This window comes from Myotis daubentonii, chromosome 1 (assembly GCF_963259705.1).
Source record: "Myotis daubentonii chromosome 1, mMyoDau2.1, whole genome shotgun sequence".
Taxonomy (NCBI): domain Eukaryota; kingdom Metazoa; phylum Chordata; class Mammalia; order Chiroptera; family Vespertilionidae; genus Myotis; species Myotis daubentonii.
In genome coordinates this window covers 72,811,033-72,829,692 of record NC_081840.1, presented here as the reverse complement: position 1 = coordinate 72,829,692, position 18,660 = coordinate 72,811,033, and the positions used below count along the sequence as shown (strand labels likewise).

The 18,660-nt window shown below is 41.7% G+C and overlaps 1 protein-coding gene across 4 annotated transcripts in view; it reads left to right on the top strand.

Annotated features, from left to right (window-relative positions):
- FMN1 (formin 1) overlaps positions 1-18,660 on the top strand; it is a 302,227-nt gene that overhangs the window by 133,051 nt on the left and 150,516 nt on the right. For all 4 annotated transcript variants that reach the window (XM_059705564.1, XM_059705574.1, XM_059705583.1 and 1 more), the window contains exons 7-8: positions 11,796-11,857; positions 13,816-13,904. In XM_059705564.1, the coding sequence (XP_059561547.1) occupies positions 11,796-11,857; positions 13,816-13,904 (151 nt within the window). The remainder of the gene's footprint in view (positions 1-11,795; positions 11,858-13,815; positions 13,905-18,660) is intronic.

Here is an 18,660-nt window from a genome sequence, read left to right as displayed (position 1 = left end):
ACATAAACTGGAAATAGAGGAGGAAAAGCTTGGGTAGCAGCAGGAAGGTCAATTCTGTTTTGGATTATTTGGATCTGAAATTACTGGATATATTTAAGCTGAAGTGTTCAAAGAGCATCATCTGAACATTCTGGCCTAATGCTAAGTAGATAGAGCTAGGTTAGAAATATAACATCCCCAGAAAGGTAACAGCCTCTATCTGTGTCTCTCCACCCAAGATGGAATTGGCATCTTGTAGGAGAAAGCCAAATCCAGTACTGCCTGCAGTTTAAAGCCCGCATGGCTAAGGCAGGATCTTAGTCACGGAGGAAGAATGGTTTCAGGAGACTGACTGTAATGCCCACAGCGCTTGTATGTGGTCCAGGAGAGGCTCTAAATAAGCGATTTACTTCATCCATCCACTAAACTGGATGGCTTGCGTTTAAAAGCATTTTGGCATCCTTGGGCACAGTTACTGCCTGCATGATTGCAAATTAGTGTTTTCATTCCATGTTAGTGATTTCCTCTTATTCTTCTCCCAGGGGGATGGAAAATTGCTGTTGACTATTCTTGATATAAACCTCCGTATGCATTGCAACAGACCGGGTGCCAGAAACCTCCTGGCACTCATTTGGAAATTTCCCGTACACTCAGAATTTATATTTATAACATTTAATCTAACATCAAAATAAAACACTTTTCAGTTTAGTTTCTACTAGCCCAGAATCTCAGTTTCGAAGTGCAGCAGCATCGAAGATTATTTTTCTATTTCAAATGTAAATTTTAAATTAAAATGTAAAGGGATGCCAGTTAGTTATATGCCCAGAGTCTGAACCCCAGATCTGAGAATGCCCACTGGACTTTGCTCACTTTTGCCTAATAATTTCTAGAAATATCTGTCAAGGTTTATGCTAGTTGTCTAAAACATAATTAATTTTTAATCCTCACCCCGTGATATGTTTTTATTGATTTTTTAGAGGGAAAGAAAAAACACTGATGTGAGAAACACATCTCTTGCCTCCCATATGTGCCCCGACCAAGGATGGAATGTGCAACTATTTTGTGGACAGGATGACACTCCAACTACCTGAGCCACCCGGCCAGGGCTAAACAGAGTTAATTTAACCAGGCCTCTGAAATTCACCGTGACTGTCTGGGACTTTCCTGAGGAACATTGAGATTCTAGCCTAGGAGACCCTATTCTCAAAGGCAGTTGCTCTCCTAAATTTGTACTATGTACTCATATCAATAAAAAGTTTTAGAGCCTGCTCCTCAGGGTATGTTTTCTAAAATGTGTACATTATGTAAATGTGTGTCAGAACTAATATTGATATTTTGAAGTATATGCAAAAATATTAAAGTGAGATTAATAATAATTTAAATATCTTGCTAATTTTGATGGCTTTGGGTTCTCATTAGCTAATATCTCAAGTCTCAATATATAAATAGGGGAAGGCTCATTCTTAACAATAGTGGACTTAAACCCAGATTTCAAACAGTCCCTTGATAAATTCTGTTATGACTTGCGGAGGTCAGAGTCTTGGCAAATCTGATTCGAGTGTCCTTGCTTTTAATTCATTCCGTGGCTGATGAAGAACTTGTACTAACAATCAAAGTGTCTGCTCTGTCATTTTCTTATTGTTGATGGATTATCTTCAATCTGGGGTTTCTTTCCAGGAACCTTTTGAAGCCAACTTGTTTGTTTTGTCAAATTTAGTTAAAACCAGATTTTAGAATCAGAAACCTTTATTTAATTGCCTCCCTCCCCCATCACAATATGTTGAAAGTAAAAGAACACGTGAGGATGCACGGATGAAGGCCTTTGCCCACCCAAGGTGACATGCAATCATGACCTGCGGACATACTGAATGAAGCTGCCAGGGTCAATCAACTTATTAAATATCGGCAGAGCTCAATTTTTAAAAAATCTTTAGATAAATATAAACAGTAGTTCTAATACTGCCCTTTCCTCTCCCACCTCTCTCATCCTCCCACTGAGTCTAAAACACCTGAGGAGCCGGGGTCCGCCCACCTCTGTTTGAACCACTGTACATTCCTTCGCTCCGAGCTGCATCCAGAGAGCAGAGGGAGGCCGCTCTTTGTACTTTACCTTCAGGCACTGGCTGAGACCATCCAATCTGCCTGGAATGTAATTTTGGCTTAAAAGAACCAGAACTAATGGAAGAACAGAAGCAGCTTAACCCAAACTGTTTCTCATTCCACTGCCCTACAGAGAAGAGAGAGAGGAAGGAGGGGAAGTGGTGTGAATTCTATGCCGTAGCCCTTCTTTGAGGTTTGAACCATGGACAATTTTAATTGCACCTATAAAATGGCACCTTGGGCACCTCCAGGCCTATAGTACATGCCTGGACTTGGGCAAGAATTGGGGTTTTCACTTTATAAGACTGAGTGATTTTGAGGTTTTGGAAGAGATTAGATAAGTGTCCCTTTTGGGGTTGTTTCTTCCACCTTCCGGCCAGCTCCTGCTCACTGTGCCCTTTACACCTACCTCCTGTCTCCGTCAAAGCCCCAAATAAGGTCTGTATCGACCAAGTTAGCACCAGCAGGCACTCCGCAGTGTAGATAATATTGTGACGTATATTCCCTGGGTAATTTTCATTCTTTGTGTGTCTGAAGGCAACTTTTGTTTGTGTTTCTTCATTCTTGGTGCTTCTGCTTCCCTTCTTAGTTCTGGCATGCAGTGTCAAGTTGCAGTTATTAATATCTTTTCAAGAAAATAAGTCTTTCTATTATATTTTATTTTTACATTTATATTTTGTTTTATTTTAAGATAATGATTTTTCAAGTTCCAGATTTCTCCTTTTTAGTATTTTTTTGCTATGACTTCATAGCAAAATTGCAATATTGATTATTTTGAATAACTGCAAATAGCTAAACAGATTGAATTTTGATCTTATTATCCCATGTATTGAGACAGCATATTCAAATTGAATTAAGTATTAGTGATAACTGAATAATGGGAGTTATGGTTGTGAAGCATATGTAAGTGAAGTTCCTGGGGCAGTGGCCATATGCAGCCCCCTCTGGGAGACTGCTGGTTAACGCAAAGCCCTGTGATGCCGTTTCCCAAGGCCTCTGTGTAGACATTGTGGGTAGTTGGTTAACGGAGTTGTCTGTGAGGTGGTTTTTCAGGTGGTGAAGGTTTTAGGTGGAGTGATCGTTTATCGGCTAACACTTTTGAAGGGATGAAGAAGTATACTCTAGTTTAGCAAATGTGTTTATGGAACTGAGCTTTGGAAACCAAACTGTGTGATTTCATGCCTTAGCATCGTCATCTGTAAAACTAGGGACCACACTAGCATCTATTTTATACGATTAAATATAAAACAGAGCAATACCTGGCACATAGGAAGCTCCCGGTAAATGCTGACTTATAATTTATTAAGTATTAATCCCCCCAGTAAGGTTTGCCTACTGTCCCCACCTTCTGGTGGAGTGGACAGAGATTCCTTTGATAGTGCTTAATAGGGGGTGCCCTCAGCATTCATCTGGTTGTCTGCGCAGAGCGAGGCTTCGTGCGTATTTGTCTGCACAGGCTTGCCTGGTGCCGATCGGAGGTGTAGCGTAGTGGCCAGTGGGAAAAAAGTGAGACATAGTGAGGAAAGGTTATGAGAGAGCTATGACATTGCGAAGAGGCGTGGTTACAGAGTCCTTCAGTGGGGGCAGGTTCTGTGCAGCCCCTGTCCTGACCCACCTCCATGCTCCTCCCTTCTTTTCACTTTTGCCCAGTTTTGTCATGAACTTGGTCTTTTCTCTCAGTGATGGGCTGTTGTTGGGAGTGAGACTTTGGAAGATGGTTCTGCTTTGCCTCTCCTCATCTCTCAGACTCTCCACTGCCTCCTTCCACGCTCCCACACCCTTGCCTTTTCCTTGGTAGAGGTCACGGAGATTAGTTTGTGGTAGTTTTCAGGGACAGGTTACCTGAGAGTTTTAAAAACCCATGGCCTCTTATTTTATTTTACTTTCCACATTCTGGCCCCTTTTCTTTACAAATTGAGTATTTATCAAGTCCTAAAAATATTAGTAATTTGGGCAAAAACAGCTAAGTATTATATTGGCTATTTGGAAGTTAACAATATTAACAAAATAATTTCTATTCATAAATCAAATAATCCTATTAATCTTTGCTTTCCTGGGCTGAAAACAAAGCTACTCCATTTGCAAATGATTATTAAATTCCCCCTTTGTGTAAGGTAGCCTGTCAACTACTTAAGGAAATACAAAGAACAAAGCAGGCTACATAGAGCTTATTTTTAAAAGCCAACGTTAGCCAAAGCTGGTAAACTGACCCAGTCTTATCTGTGACATCTTCTACACCTTGGATGACAAGATTCCCTTTGGCTACTCTAACCGACTAGGACTTGTGCCTTCCTCCCTCAGTCTCCCCTGTTTCTTGCCCAGAGGTGCTCCTTCAATCAAAAAGATCAGCTTCTGCCCAGTCGGTGTGGCTCAGTGGTTGAGCATCAACCTTTGAACCAGGAGGTCACGGTTCGATTCTGGTCAGGGCACATGCCTGGGTTTCAGGCTCCATCCCCACTGTAGGGCGTGCAGGAGGCAGCCAATCAATGAGTCTCTCTCATCATTGATGTTTCTATCTCTCTCTCTCCCTTTCCCATCTTCTCTGAAATCATTAAAAATATATGTATTTTTAAATCAGCTCCTGTGAGTAACTGCTTGTTTTTTTCTTACTAATTAGAAGCCCTTCAAACAGCGAGCAGCCATCCTTTGTTTATTTGGACAAGGTGCTCTCAGGGATAGAAGTGTTCGGGGTTAAAAGTGGCTGCAGGGCTGAGAATTCCTGCGTGTTCTTTCTGCTTACCCTGGTCTGCGCAAAGCTGTCTGCAAACGGGAGGGGGGATTTACCTCTTGTGTGAGACCCTGACCCTGTGCATGGGCCCGGAGCAGGCGCATAGTTTTTATGTGCGCCTGTTAGTTTGAATTTGTGATACTGATCTGCTTTTTGTCCCTGCTGACGGTTATTATATCTTAATGGGCGAAACACGACTCTAATGATCCTTGTGTATATAATTCTTGGAGTACAGAGCAGGCACCAGAGGACCACATAAAAATGTTTGCCTCAATTTCCCTGCAAAAAAGGAGCCCAGAAACCAGACTTGACCAAGTAACAGATTTTTAAAGGTAAAGGAACCCAATAAAATTACCAGCTTTTCACAGCGTGTGTCTACTTCCTTTTGGCATATTGTGAGGTGTAGGTGAAATATTCTAGCTGAACTGACAGTGTGAGTCGGGATAACTAAGGAGAGAGGGAGATAAAAGTAAAACCCACCAGCAATGATTGATATTGCAGTAGCAATGAGTTGTTGGGGTCTCCCCTTTGTGGATTTGACACTTCACCTTTCTGACACCATCTGCAGGAGTGTTGGTATAATGAGCCCTGTACAGAAGGGAACAAAAGCTAGAATTACTTGGAATTACTGTATCAGGGCTTTGAGGTGTGCCGTAGAATTGTGTAAGCTGGGATTTGCTTATTCAACTTTCAAGATAAAAGGTGTGTATGGGTGCTTGAGTGTGTGAGTCTGTGTGTGAGAGAGAGGCAGACAGAGCAAGAGAGACGGAGTGTGTTTTTAAAGCAGAAAATGGATGGCACTGCCTGATTCTAGGTAACTCCAAAAATATTTTGACCAATGATTGATTTCTTTTGACATCGTAATCATCAGTTTACTAATTAAATGGGTTCATGTAATGCTTATAAGTGTGATGGTAAGTGTCTTTAAGAGTTAATTCTGTAACATACTGCCCCACAATTTGGGGGAATAGAATGATCAAGTATTGATTCTGTCCTTATGTAGGAATTTAAACTGTTTTGGTGAATAGGAGGCAGAATTATGTACATGCAAGACAGTTCTCCTAGAAGAACTGGGACTTAAGTATTTTTGTTTTGTTTTGTCTTTCACTTTTTAGACCTTTGGCCAATAACCTAACCTCCTCCCCTGGCCACTGTGTAGGATAGAAATAATAGAAATAATTTAATTTCCTTAAGCTCATGTGCTCAACCCATGGATCTCTTCTTGGTGTTCCTTCCACTTGTGGATTTTATTTTACTTTTACTTTTAAGATCCTTACATGGAAGATGAGAAGGCTCAGAGGAGTACTTGGTGCTGGCCCTAAATTACTCTATCTACTTCCTTCACCAGTCATTTCCTCTCTCCCATCCCTTCCCTAGGACCTGGGGGTGGGGATAGAGGTGAGGAGATCACCTGGGATGTCCAGCTCTTAAGTTCCTTTGCCTATTTCTGTGCATGGCCCAAAGCTCTCCCCCAAAATCTAGGCATAAAGCCTCTGAGTGGTTTATACTCCAGTTTCCTCAGTCCAGAGCTAGCTAGTGATACAACGCTGTATGCTCTCTTTGTCTTTCTCTTCTGTTCCTGTTCCTTCTGTCCATAGTACTCAGGTTTTTGCTCCCTACGGCCACTGGAAGAGGTTTGAAACCATTGGTTCCAAATTTTGATGTGTCCTATCCTATATAATAAAAGGCTAATATGCAAATTGTCCCTCAGGAGTTCGACTGGCTGGGAGTTCAACCACTCGCTATGACATGTGGTGACCACCAGGGGGCAGCGCTGGATGAAGGAAGGCCCCGGCAGGCAGCCAGCAGCCAAGGGAAGGAAGGCCCCGATCGGCCCTGATTACTGGCCAGGCCTAGGGACCCTACCCGTGCACGAATTTTGTGCACCGGGCCTCTAGTGTATTATAACTCTATCCAATTTACTCCCCTACTTGTAACTGCTCAGTGCTTCCTTGCAGTATATCAAGTGTACTGCAGGCTCCTCATTGTGGCATTCAGAATCGCACAAGCCTTTCTCCAGACTATGTTGGATCTTATCTCCTTAGTCCAGTTAATTGATGCTTTCTTCGAGCCAAAATTGAACTACCTGTCATTGCCTGCAAGTTCCATTAGCCTGTCTGCATCTGCTTTTTCCACTGGGAATGTCCCACATCCTTCTAGTCGATGCTCACTGGCACTTGTAAATTTACAAATGGTCATTGCTCGGGATGAATTTGGCATAATTAATGGCATAATTAATAAATGGGTGTTTCAGGTGTCTTCCTGAAGACATCTAACAGTTGAATATTTACTGGTAACCTTTTCCCCTAAGATGATACTGCTATTTTAAAAGTTTTTGAAGGTCAAGAATGAAGGGAACATTTTTTTCTTAAAATATGAGAAAATTCACTTGTTACACTTAGTTATATTTTAGCATGGAATATTTGGTCAAGCAATGCACCTATACTAAGGGCATGATTATGCAACTGTACTAACTAAACCTTGATTTTTGTTTTGTTTTGTTTTGTTTTGTTAATCCTCAATGGAGGGTATTTTTTTATTGATTTTCAGAGAGAGTGGGAGGGAGGGAGAGAGTGGGAGGGAGGGGTAGAAGGAGGGAGGGAGAGAGAGAATGAGAGAGAGAGAGAAGGAGAGATATTGATTTGTTGCCTCCCTCACACATCCCAATTGGGGCTGAGGGAACTGTTCTGCAACATACCACAATACCATAATTGATTAAACCTGCAACCCAGGTATGTGCCCTTGACAAGGAATTGAACCCATGATCCTTTGGTGAATGGGCTGACACTCTAACCACTGAGCAACCTGGACAGGGCTAAACCCTGATTTTTTAACAGGGACAAATGGATGTGGGCAAACAACCTTAATTCAGATACATTCCCATACTATTTTATCTGTCAATATCTTATCCCTTTTTAATATACTATGTTTTCTTTTTCAAGACCCCATGCTCTCTTTATCAAGAAACTCTGATGCCTATTTTGGTTGGTCGAGCATGGTCCCATGCACTGAGGTTACCGGTTCAATTCCTGGTCAGGGCACTTGCCTGGGGTTGAGGGCTCAATCCCCATGAGGTTGTATGCAGGAGGCAGCCACTTGATGTTTCCTTCTCTCATTGGTGATTTTCTCTCTCCCTGTCCCATACTCTCTCTCTCAAATCAATTTTTAAAAATATCTAATAACAAAGAAACGTTGACACCTAGCAGAAGGACTCACTCTTTGGGATTCCTGTAGCATCTTTCCCATCGACAAATGTTTACTTTATTCTTGTTACACCCCAGGTATTCTGCTGGGAGCTGGGTTTATCAAGATGCATAGGAATATCCCTGACTACAGGGGCTTACCATTCAGTGGGAGAGGGAACTGTTAATACAACATACCATAATACAGGTTCTTAAAATAGAGTACAATACCATGGAAGAGGCAAAGAGTGAGGACTTCAGGATCCCAAGGTCAAGGGGATCCTTCCAGGGCAGAAAACCTTTCACCTGGGCCTCAGAGGATGATGGTGGGAAAGGCGGAAACTGGCATGTTCAGAAATGGGGAGCTGTCCCATCTGGCTGGAGCACAGTGTACATGGGAGAAACAGAAGTGGTAGGAGATGAGACTGAAGTGTAGCTTGGGGGCAGGAGGGGGTGGCCTTAAAAATCAGTCCAAAAAGCTTGGATTTCACCAAATATTTAAAGGAAAGACATCTAAGGTATTTTAAACATCAAAGTAAAATTTTGAGACCCGTGTTTTCAAAAAATAGCTTTGGTGGTATGATGAAGGGTATATTAGTGAGAAAGATGGAAATTAGAGATAAAATTAGGTTAACATTCTGAATGGACCCAAAGGCATCTTGTATTAACCTTCAGACATTGGATACATTATTTTTTGTAGTTATCTGTGCATATACCTTTTCTATTTTTAAAAAAATATATTTTATTGATCCCTTACAGAGAGGAAGGGAGAGAGATAGAGAGTTAGAAACATCGATGAGAGAGAAACATCGATCAGCCGCCTCCTGCACACCCCCCACTGGGGATGTGCCCGCAACCCAGGCACACGCCCCCGACCGGAATCGAACCCGGGACCCCTCAGTCCGCAGGCCGACGCTCTATCCACTGAGCCAAACCAGCTTCGGCTACCTTTTCTATTAATAATGCTTTTTAAAGTTGAACCTCCTGCCTTAAACACTCAAGAATTCTGAAAGTTTGTTTAGAGCAAACTACTCAGTAGTTGTAGTCTTCTTTCTCTAATTCTTTCCAGATGTTAGAGCAAATAAGGCATTAACAAACATTAAAACACATGAACAATGTGTATATTTAAAATCATAATAGTCATAGTTCATAGATACCATTTTGAGTTTATATGCTCTATGTGCAATGCCAAGCATACACATTACCTCCCTTAATATTTTCAGTAAGTGGTATTACTTGTTTATAGGTATTATGTTTTATGGGTATATGTTTTACATGTTTGAGGTTGACAGTTTAACCTGCCAGGATCACATAGTGAGGATGTCTTGATCTTTCCATGATAATCATCTTGGTCTTTTTCTGTACCTTATGCTTGTTTCTTCACCAGAAAAAGAAATTTCCTTTAACAGTTACCTCTCCCTGGAATGCTCTTCTCCCAGACATTCGAAGAACTGACCCCTTCAGTGTGTAGATAAAATTTGACCTCATCAAAGAAGCCTTCATCGATCATTCTATCTAATGTCACTCATTTCTCTACTTTACTTTCTTCATAGTGTATCACTATCTGAAACGATTTACTTGTTTTTTTTTTTCTTTCCACCAAGCTAGAGTACAAATGTCAAGATGTCAATGTTTTGAATATCTTATACACTTTGGATATACATAATCACAGCATTTTAGAACAGTTTCTAGAACTTAGTACACATTCAACAAATGTTTACTCAAAGGATGGGTGAATGAGCAACCAAATGTCTCCAGAGCCTATGACTGTGCTTCTGCCCCATGCTTGCTAGATGTGTTCTTTCTGCCACCAGGCACACTGGAGAGGCACTGGCTTATCATAAAACCCTCCAATTGTGTATCTGGGACCCATGTTATTCACTTTTTTTAAAAAAAAACACAACATTTTTATTGATTTCAGGGAGGAAGGGAGAAGAGAGAGATAGAAACATCAATGATGAGAATCATTTATCAGCTGCCTCCTGCACACCCCATACTGGGGATTGAGCCTGCAACCAAGGTACATGCCCTTGACCAGAATTGAACCCATGACCTCTCAGTCCGTGAGCGATGTTCTAATCACTGAGCCAAACTGGCTAGGGCCTGATTAACTTTTAAAACCAAATATTTACTCTCCAAGGAAAGAAACCCGCATATATTCTCTTTCTCATTAGTTAATGTTTCTCAATTATAACTACACATATATAGTTCATATTTAGTAGCTAGGATGTATGATTAGAAGTGAACATTTCTGATAAATTACTTAGAATTTCACCTTTTCTCATTGCATTCCTGTTGGCTGATTTTTGTAGGAGAATGTTGGAATTGACATTTAAAAAACAAAACATTGTTCTGGGCTAGTTTCTGTTTTTTAAAGCACCATATTTAAAGTACCTAGTCCATCTAATAAATTAGTGAATTCATATTATCTCCATGTACAAAGAACAGTGCTGGGAGGGTAAATTCTTTCTCAAACTACATTTTCCTTTGTGGTTTCAGATTGGCCTTTTCAGAAGGATAATTTTTCTTTGTCTTGTTAGAGGTAGAATCTGAGATGACTGACTTTGTCTCTAGCATGCTAACCTCTTCCTTTCTCACTAGCCCATGTACCTAGGAATAGCTTGCTGATTAACTACTAACTTAGAGAAAGGTGGCCTGTGAAGGAATTTTAAATACATTTCTCGATGTCCTGTGAAATTACATGATCTTAGCTGAGTTAATTACCTTTGTTAAAATTATATAAAGGGATTCATATGATTCTAAACTACAGAAGAAGCAAAGCAATTTGAAAGCAACCTGCCCTTTACCTTGATCCCTACCGTCTCTGAAAACCATGGTGTAATGCCAATGAATAGAATAATGGTTGACGAGCAGATTTTAAGGCATTCTAAATATCACTGGTTGGTTTAATAAAATTAATTAGCCTGCCACAGAGAAAATTTACTAGCGTGCTGGTTAATTTCACAATGTAAAGTCAGAGAAGGGAGGTGGGGTTGAGGAAACAAACCTTATTAGTTTTGAATAATTATTTAAAGATGTGGAGCAGCCTATTTCAAACACTTTGATTGCCAAATGCTTTAAATTCAATGTTTGTATCCTGGTATATATGGGAAGGAATCTCTCTAGATGAAATCATAAGCATATCAGTTAATAGCTAAGTGACTTATTTAAGATACAGAATAGCAAGCAAAATCTTAATAAAGCCATAGGAATGAAAATTTGCCTTAAGACCAACTCTTGGGAGGTTTCCATAATCTTAATTTGCCATTGATGCAATTATTGCTTTTTCTTGTCTTTTTAATCCAAACAAGATGTTTGCAGTGACCATGGAAAGGTGCCTGAAATCACATGGCTGAATTCATTTAATTTGCCAACATTGTCCTTTTTCTCTCTTTCTTCCTGGTAATGGGCAAGAGTCAGTTCTGGTGCATTAGGTACTAAATCTCTTCAATTACCAGCCGGGAAGAAAGATTTAAAATTGTGCTTTAAACCTACAAACTGATTTAGTTTTAAATCACATACACTTCTCCCATGGAGCCTAAATTAAACTGCAGAAAGGACACCGAGCTCAAGAAATTGAACTGGTTGGGGCCAGGGCTCAGTCCAGCAACAGCAGCCAACCATTTTGGTTTCTTTCCTCGGGGCCCTAGTGCAAAGCGAAAGGGACAAGACATGCTGAAAGACACACCTTGTACGAGAAAGGGCAATATTGTATTGCTTGGGAGCTAGGCACAGAATAAACGTTAGTATGGGGGAGTCTACTCAAAGCTGTTACTCTTTTTTCTCCCTTTTCGGGTGCTCGGCAGCCATTTTCAACGTGGATGACTCTGTGGTTGATCTGGAGACCCTGGCGGCCTTGTATGAAAATGTGAGTATCAAAGCCATTCCGAGCAAGAGTTTCCATATTTCCATGTCCTTACTAACTAACTAACTAACTAACAAATAAATAAATAAATAAATAAATAAATAAATAAGTTAAGGTCTAAAAAAAATGGTTATAAGTGACTCCTTCCTGAAAAATTGCTGAGCCATTCATTCATGTTCTTTGGTGGTAAGCATTTTGATATAACATGGATGAGGTTAAGGCACAGACATGCAAGCTCAAATAAGAGCAGACATGAGAAAAGCACAAGGTTCCTCATCCCCACTGTGGTATCTGAGTTAGTAGATCACATTGCACACCAGCAAGGGAGGGTGGCTCAAGGTGGAGACCACTTTGTGCCACGGAACTCAGCCCTGTAGCCTGCTATCAGAGTTAACGAAGGTAAGCTACTGACTCAATGTTGGTGTATACCAGTGTCTTCCTAAGAGGAATGGAAATGCTAATGCCAGCTAGGAGGATTACTCTTAGTCCAAATGAGCTGACAGTGTTGAATGTGGGGTATAGCATAGGATGATGAGTGTGTGTTCTGGATTTAGAATCAGACGGGTTTAGCTCTATCATTGACTGCTGAGCAACTTTGGGCCATTTAAATTCCATAAGCCTGTCCGCTTATCAGTGCAACAAGAATTTGAATGTGCTCTACCTGATTCTTTACGAGCATTAAAAGATAATTCAGTATATGTAGCAATAGCAATGTATTTTGAAAACAAACAGCACTGTACACATATGTGGTCTTTAAGTTTGGGTTGTATGTGGAAATAACAAGCACAGTTACAGGTTCTCTGGACAGTTCCCTACATGTTTTTACACCCTTTACATGTATCAGGAGTTGTCTAGTACTAATGGGTGGGAACTTCTCATGTTTCCATCAGTAAGGCTCTCATTAAAAGACAAGAAGGTACACAGATACAAGGCCATTGGGAGCTGACATTGCATTTGTTGAGCACCTGGAGGGCAGTATGCTATTATGAGAGAGAGATTGCGAGTCAGGCCCTGTACCAGGAATTTTGTGGCTTCAGTGGAATCATCTATATAATGAGGGTAAGTGATTGTGTTAAAGGACTTTGCAGAAGGCAAAGTGCCTTTCTAATGCTTTTTGTTATGACCCTGGGCTCAGGACTGTGTACATGGTCAGTACTTGTTAGCTCACAATAGAGGTAAGATGCATCCAACTGAAATAGTTGGATACATTGAGAAAGTATACGACTAAATGCCAAAATAAGCACTGTAGACAAGGAATGCTTACAAAATTTAGAAAAAGAGAAGATGGTGACTAGAAAAGAAAAGTCAGGAGCCTACATAAGGTAGGAGGGCTATTGAGAGTCAGGAAGCAAATGCTAAGGACAACTTGACCCTTATCTGCTTATGGGCAAACAGAGAGAGGATTCAAAGGCAGCAGCCCAGTGTCCTGGCTTCTGTAATCAGCTGATGTCACTTATTATGACCTTTGCATTAGCCAGGGATTCTCAAACATTTGCATGCACCAGAATCACTTGGGAGGCTTGCTGGGTCCCACCCCTGGAGTTTCTTCAGTCTAGGGTAGGGCCAAAATTTTGCATTTCTAACTAGTGACAGGTGGTACTGATGCTGCTGGTCCAGAGACCACACTTTGAGACACATTGCTTTAGACCAGCGATTTTCAACCAGTGTACCATGGCACACTGGCGTACCTCAAGAATTTTTAAAACATGCAATAGTCAGTGGCACTGACCTCTTTTTCCTTAGATTGTCAAGTAAAAAAAAAAATGACAACAGCCAACACAACAATAGCCTCTGGTTTGAGTGAATCAAAATTATACCTATTGCTTTTTGTCAGATTGGCAAAAATATATATTTTCTTGATGTGCAGTAGAATTTTAGTAATTAGTTTATATATGCCACGAGATGAATTATTGCTTGATCCTCAGTGCTCATTATTTTGTTTTGTTTCCTTTTTAACACAGAGAGCCCAAGAGGATGAATTGGTTAAAATAAGAAAGTATTATGAGACATCCAAAGAAGAAGAATTGAAGCTGCTGGATAAACCTGAGCAGTAAGAAAGCTTGAACACTTTTCTGTTGGGCCCCAGTGCAGCCCCTCTCTCCCTGCCTCCCAGCTTTGAACAATCACCTCTAAATGGTGCAGTGAGTTAAGTCTCAGCTCTACCATGCCTCTGACCTATTGCATGTAGCAGAATGACATGCCTGCTGGGAAAAGCACCCGGGAGATTTGTGCTGCTGGATAGACTATTTCTCAACCCCTCTCCCCACCCTCATGACTCCCCTTTCTTGTTCTAGCAACTTATTAATTCCTCCTAGACTAAACATTCTGGCCAAAAGGGTAACTGAGGAAGGAAGAAGTCATTGCTCTGTTTAAGGATTTGCTGATGCAGTTGAGAAGATATGTCAGAGTACAGCACAGCATTTGATTTTCCTAAGTGGCGTATCCAGTAAATGTAGCCTGCGTGTGTCAGCTTTTCCCCGAATTTCTCCACCTGCTCTGCCCAGTTTAGATGTGACTTTTTCATCTTCTCTTGGAGTGTGCTTTTCTCTCCATTCACTATCTAGAGTTGTTTGCTCTATAGTTTGGGGTGTCTGCCACATCCTTTGAAAACCCAGAACTCCAATGTGTAACTGAGTGACTCTTGTCCTTGGCTGGGCTCTTAGATCTGCAAACCATAGAGAAGCTTCTGCGGCTCTGCAGCCCCCAGGCCCCACCCAGGACTCAAAGTCCAAACTCTGTGCACATGTGCAGTGAGTCCAGAGCAACCACAGGGCTCCTTTGCCTGTTGCTGTTTTGAGTGCTTCATATCCAATTCAGGCCACCCCTCTCAGCCTAGAGGAGGCAAGGGTGGGAACAAAGAGAAGAGTGATCAAGCTTTAGCTAACAAGTCAGCCCTGGAGGCATCTGAGGTTCAGTGGCTTGTACAGAAACCTTCCTGCCTTGCCCTTGGGTCCTTTAGAACAACAGTCACCAACCTTTCAGACCTCACAGACCACCAGTGGCCCGCGGACCACCGGTTGGCGACCGCTGCTCTAGAATGCACCTCGCCCCTTGGATGCCTGGTCTGAATAGATTTCTAGGGTTATTCAGTTATTGACCAACCTTCATGATAATTTTGGGAACCTTGGGTGAATTGTTCTCACATGCAGCATAGGTCAGGACTCCCCCCCTCTCCCCCTGCAGTTAGTTCATAAAACCTAGTAATATTGTGAATTAATGCAAATAGAGTTCCACTGCCCTTTATCAACCCCCACTGCTGAGGGATTCTGTGGTCTACTCCCAAGTCTTAATTCCTAATACAATAAACTAATCCCCACTAACAAGCTAATCACTGAAAAGTGACTAATAATGGAGTATTTGGCCGAAACCGGTTTGGCTCAGTGGATAGAGTGTCGGCCTGCGGACTGAAAGGTCCCGGGTTCGATTCCGGTCAAGGGCATGTACCTGGGTTGCGGGCATATCCCCAGTAGGAGATGTGCAGGAGGCAGCTGATCGATGTTTCTCTCTCATCGATGTTTCTATCTCTCTCCTTTCCTCTCTGTAAAAAATCAATAAAATTTATTTAAAAAATAAAAATAAAATAAAAAATAATGGAGTATTTGGACACTGACAAGGCCATGGGGAGTATTTGAAGACTGTCTTAGGCAGCTTGGGCTGCTATTACAAAATACCCTAAACTGTTTGACTGATAAACAACAGGAATTTATTTCTCACAATTCTAGAGGCTGGAAGTCTAAGATCAGGATGCCAGAATAGGACTGCTGACTTCTCTTTGTATCCTTCCATCAGTGGTTCTCAACCTTCCTAATGCCGTGACCCTTTAATACAGTTCCTCATGTTGTGGTGACCCCCAACCATAAAATGATTTCCGTTGCTACTTCATAACTGTAATTGTGCTACTGTTAGGAATCGTAATGTAAATATCTGATATGCAGGATGTATTTTCATTGTTACAAATTGAACATAATTAAAGCATAGTGATTAATCACAAAAACAATATGTAATTATATATGTGTTTTCCAATGGTCTTAGGTGACCCCTGTGAAAGGGTCGTTTGACCCCCAAAGGGGTCGCGACCCACAGGTTCAGAACCGCTGCCTTACATAGTAGAAAGCAAAGAGAGGAAGCAAGCTCTTGTGTCTCTGGGCATTAATTGCACTCATGAGGATTCTACCCTCGTGACCTAATTACCTCTCATCACTGGGGGCACAAATATTTAGTCCCTAACAAGGACAAGCATTTGGTTAGGGCCAACTATACCACCTTGAGTAATGATACTCTAAGCCTAGAGTTGTCAGACTTTTCCTGTAGGGAGCCAGATAGTAATTATTTTAGGCTTTGTGGGTCATACGATCTATTGGAACTATTCAAGCCTGCTGTTGTAGTGCAAAAGCATAAACAAATGGGTGTGACTATATCCCAATAAAATTGTATTTACAGACACTGAAATTTGAACTTGACATATTTTACATGTCATGAAATGTTACCGTTCTACTGATGTTTTTCAACCATTTAAAATTGTTAAAGCCATTCTTAGTTGATGGGCCATACAAAACAAGTGGTGGGCTGAATTTGGCTGTGGGCTGCAATTTTCAACACCTGCTCTATGGGCATGGCCGACCCAGTAAAATGAACAGTTGGTTTTTGTTACTGGGAGTATTCCCCTTTTCCTTTTGTGTTAATGCCTTTCTAGCATTATTTTTCAAGGTTAATTGCCAGGACACAATAATGGTGGCAGGTAATTAACATATAACTTTTTTTGAGATTTTTAAATTGATTTTTAGAGAGAAAAGAAGGGAGAGGAGAAGAGAGACACATCAATCAGCTACTTCCTGCACACACCCCAGTGGGGATCCCAGGCATGTGCCCTGACCTGGAATTGAACCAGTGACCCCTCAATTCCTGGAATGATGCCTAACCAACTGAGCCACACCAGCCAAGACTACATATAACTCATTATTCCTGCTTTCTCTCCCAGTGATCTGGATTGAAGCCCATTTTTAAAGTTTGTAAATGGTCACTGTAACAGCTTCCTGGACATGCTAAGTTGTGACTGATAGCAAAGAGGCCTGTGTGTTGTCCTGGTAAGGTGATGTACCTGGATTCAGTTGCTGGAGGGAAAGGCACAGAGATGGGGAGTTCAGGGAGTGAATGCCACCTTTGCTTTCGATCTCCTGCACAGTACAGTGTTTGTTTGATCTATGCCAGAGTTTGATTTTCTGGCAACTCCTTTGCCATTAGCTCCAAGTTAGTTGACTGTACGCATGTTGTACATACTGGAAAATATGAAGTCTTGGCTTTACAATTTCCTAAGAACCGTGTGGTGCCCAGTCCTATAAATCATAGCATGGAGAGACTGGCCTCATTACTCACCTCATCAGCTTTCTTGCACCCCAGTGCCAAGATTAGAAAGCCATTTCCCATAAAGGTGTCATCCGCCTGGGACCAGGTTGAGAGCTGCTCCCTTCAGAGATGGCCCTTGTCTCTTTACACTTTACCTTGAGGTGGTGAGGTGAGGTGAGGTGAGGTGAGGTGAGGTGAGGTGAGGTGAGGTGAGGTGAGGTGAGACTTGGGTTTGATTGGGCCTGATGCAAGCTTTCTGTGGCTGAGTGAGGACACATATACAGCCTATCAGGATGCTCCACTAGGGCCCACAGCTACCTCGGGAAGATACATGGATTCTGAAACAAGGCTCTGAGAGTGGAGTCGTCTATGGAAGAACACAGGTTACAACATGAAATGATGTTGTGTACACAGCCCTGTGTGCGCACACACACCTGAGATAATACCATTCGGGGGCTTGGGGGATGATAAACCAAATGTTAGGTCCTTAAAACCAATGGGCACATTACGTCATTCCACCTGTCAGGTGAGTTGCTACTGTGGATGAGTAACCAACACAATGTGAGGTGTAGAACTCCCCTCCTATATACAGGCCGAAAGTGTAGCTCTTCCTGGGAAAATGAACCTAACCTGGGGAAAGAAAGGCTTCTTTGGAGGGTATGTAGTTCTAATTACTGGCACTAGGGTATAAAGTTAGACAAGTCCAAAGGAAATCAATCTGTAAATATTCTTAAGTACCAAGACCCAAACTACGAAACTCAGAGTTCTTATGGTTAGCGATTGAAACACAATTGGGGGATAAGGTATTTATCAGACACTTGCTTTATAGCCATTGAGGTTACTTATCCTTCTGATATTTTCCCAGATAAATGGGAAAGGAGTATGGTATGATTTCTGACAGCTTTGCATGGCTATTTTTGGACAGAATGTGACATAAAATCATCTCCTCCCACCCCCAAATTCGCTTCCCCATTATATCACATCTTCACATTCCACCAGGTATCTAAGTCAAAAACTTACAAGTCATTGTGGACACTACTCAGAATCCTTTGGGATTGGTCAGTTACTCTGGCTCTTGCTGCCTTGTAGCTTTCTCATCCATTTTCCCTCTCCATTCATACTGCAGGCCCTCCTGCCTTCCCTCTTAGAATATTGCAACTGCGGTTGTATAGGTCTTCCAGCCTCAGATCTGCTGTCACCGCCAATCAGTCAGCCAACCCAGGGCCATGGTGATTTTCTAAAACAAAAAGCTGAAAGGGTCCCTCCTCTGTTTAAAACCCTACATTCATTTAGACAAAGTTTAAACTCTTTAGAACACCATGCCCCATTTTAGCATCTGACTCCTCCTCACCTCCCCCACAAATATCATGCAAGCCATCTAGGCTCTGCACAGCACCAGAGAGAGCTCCAGGGAACCGTGGCTGACCCGGTCCCTCACGACTCTGTCTTTGTGCCCTACGTGT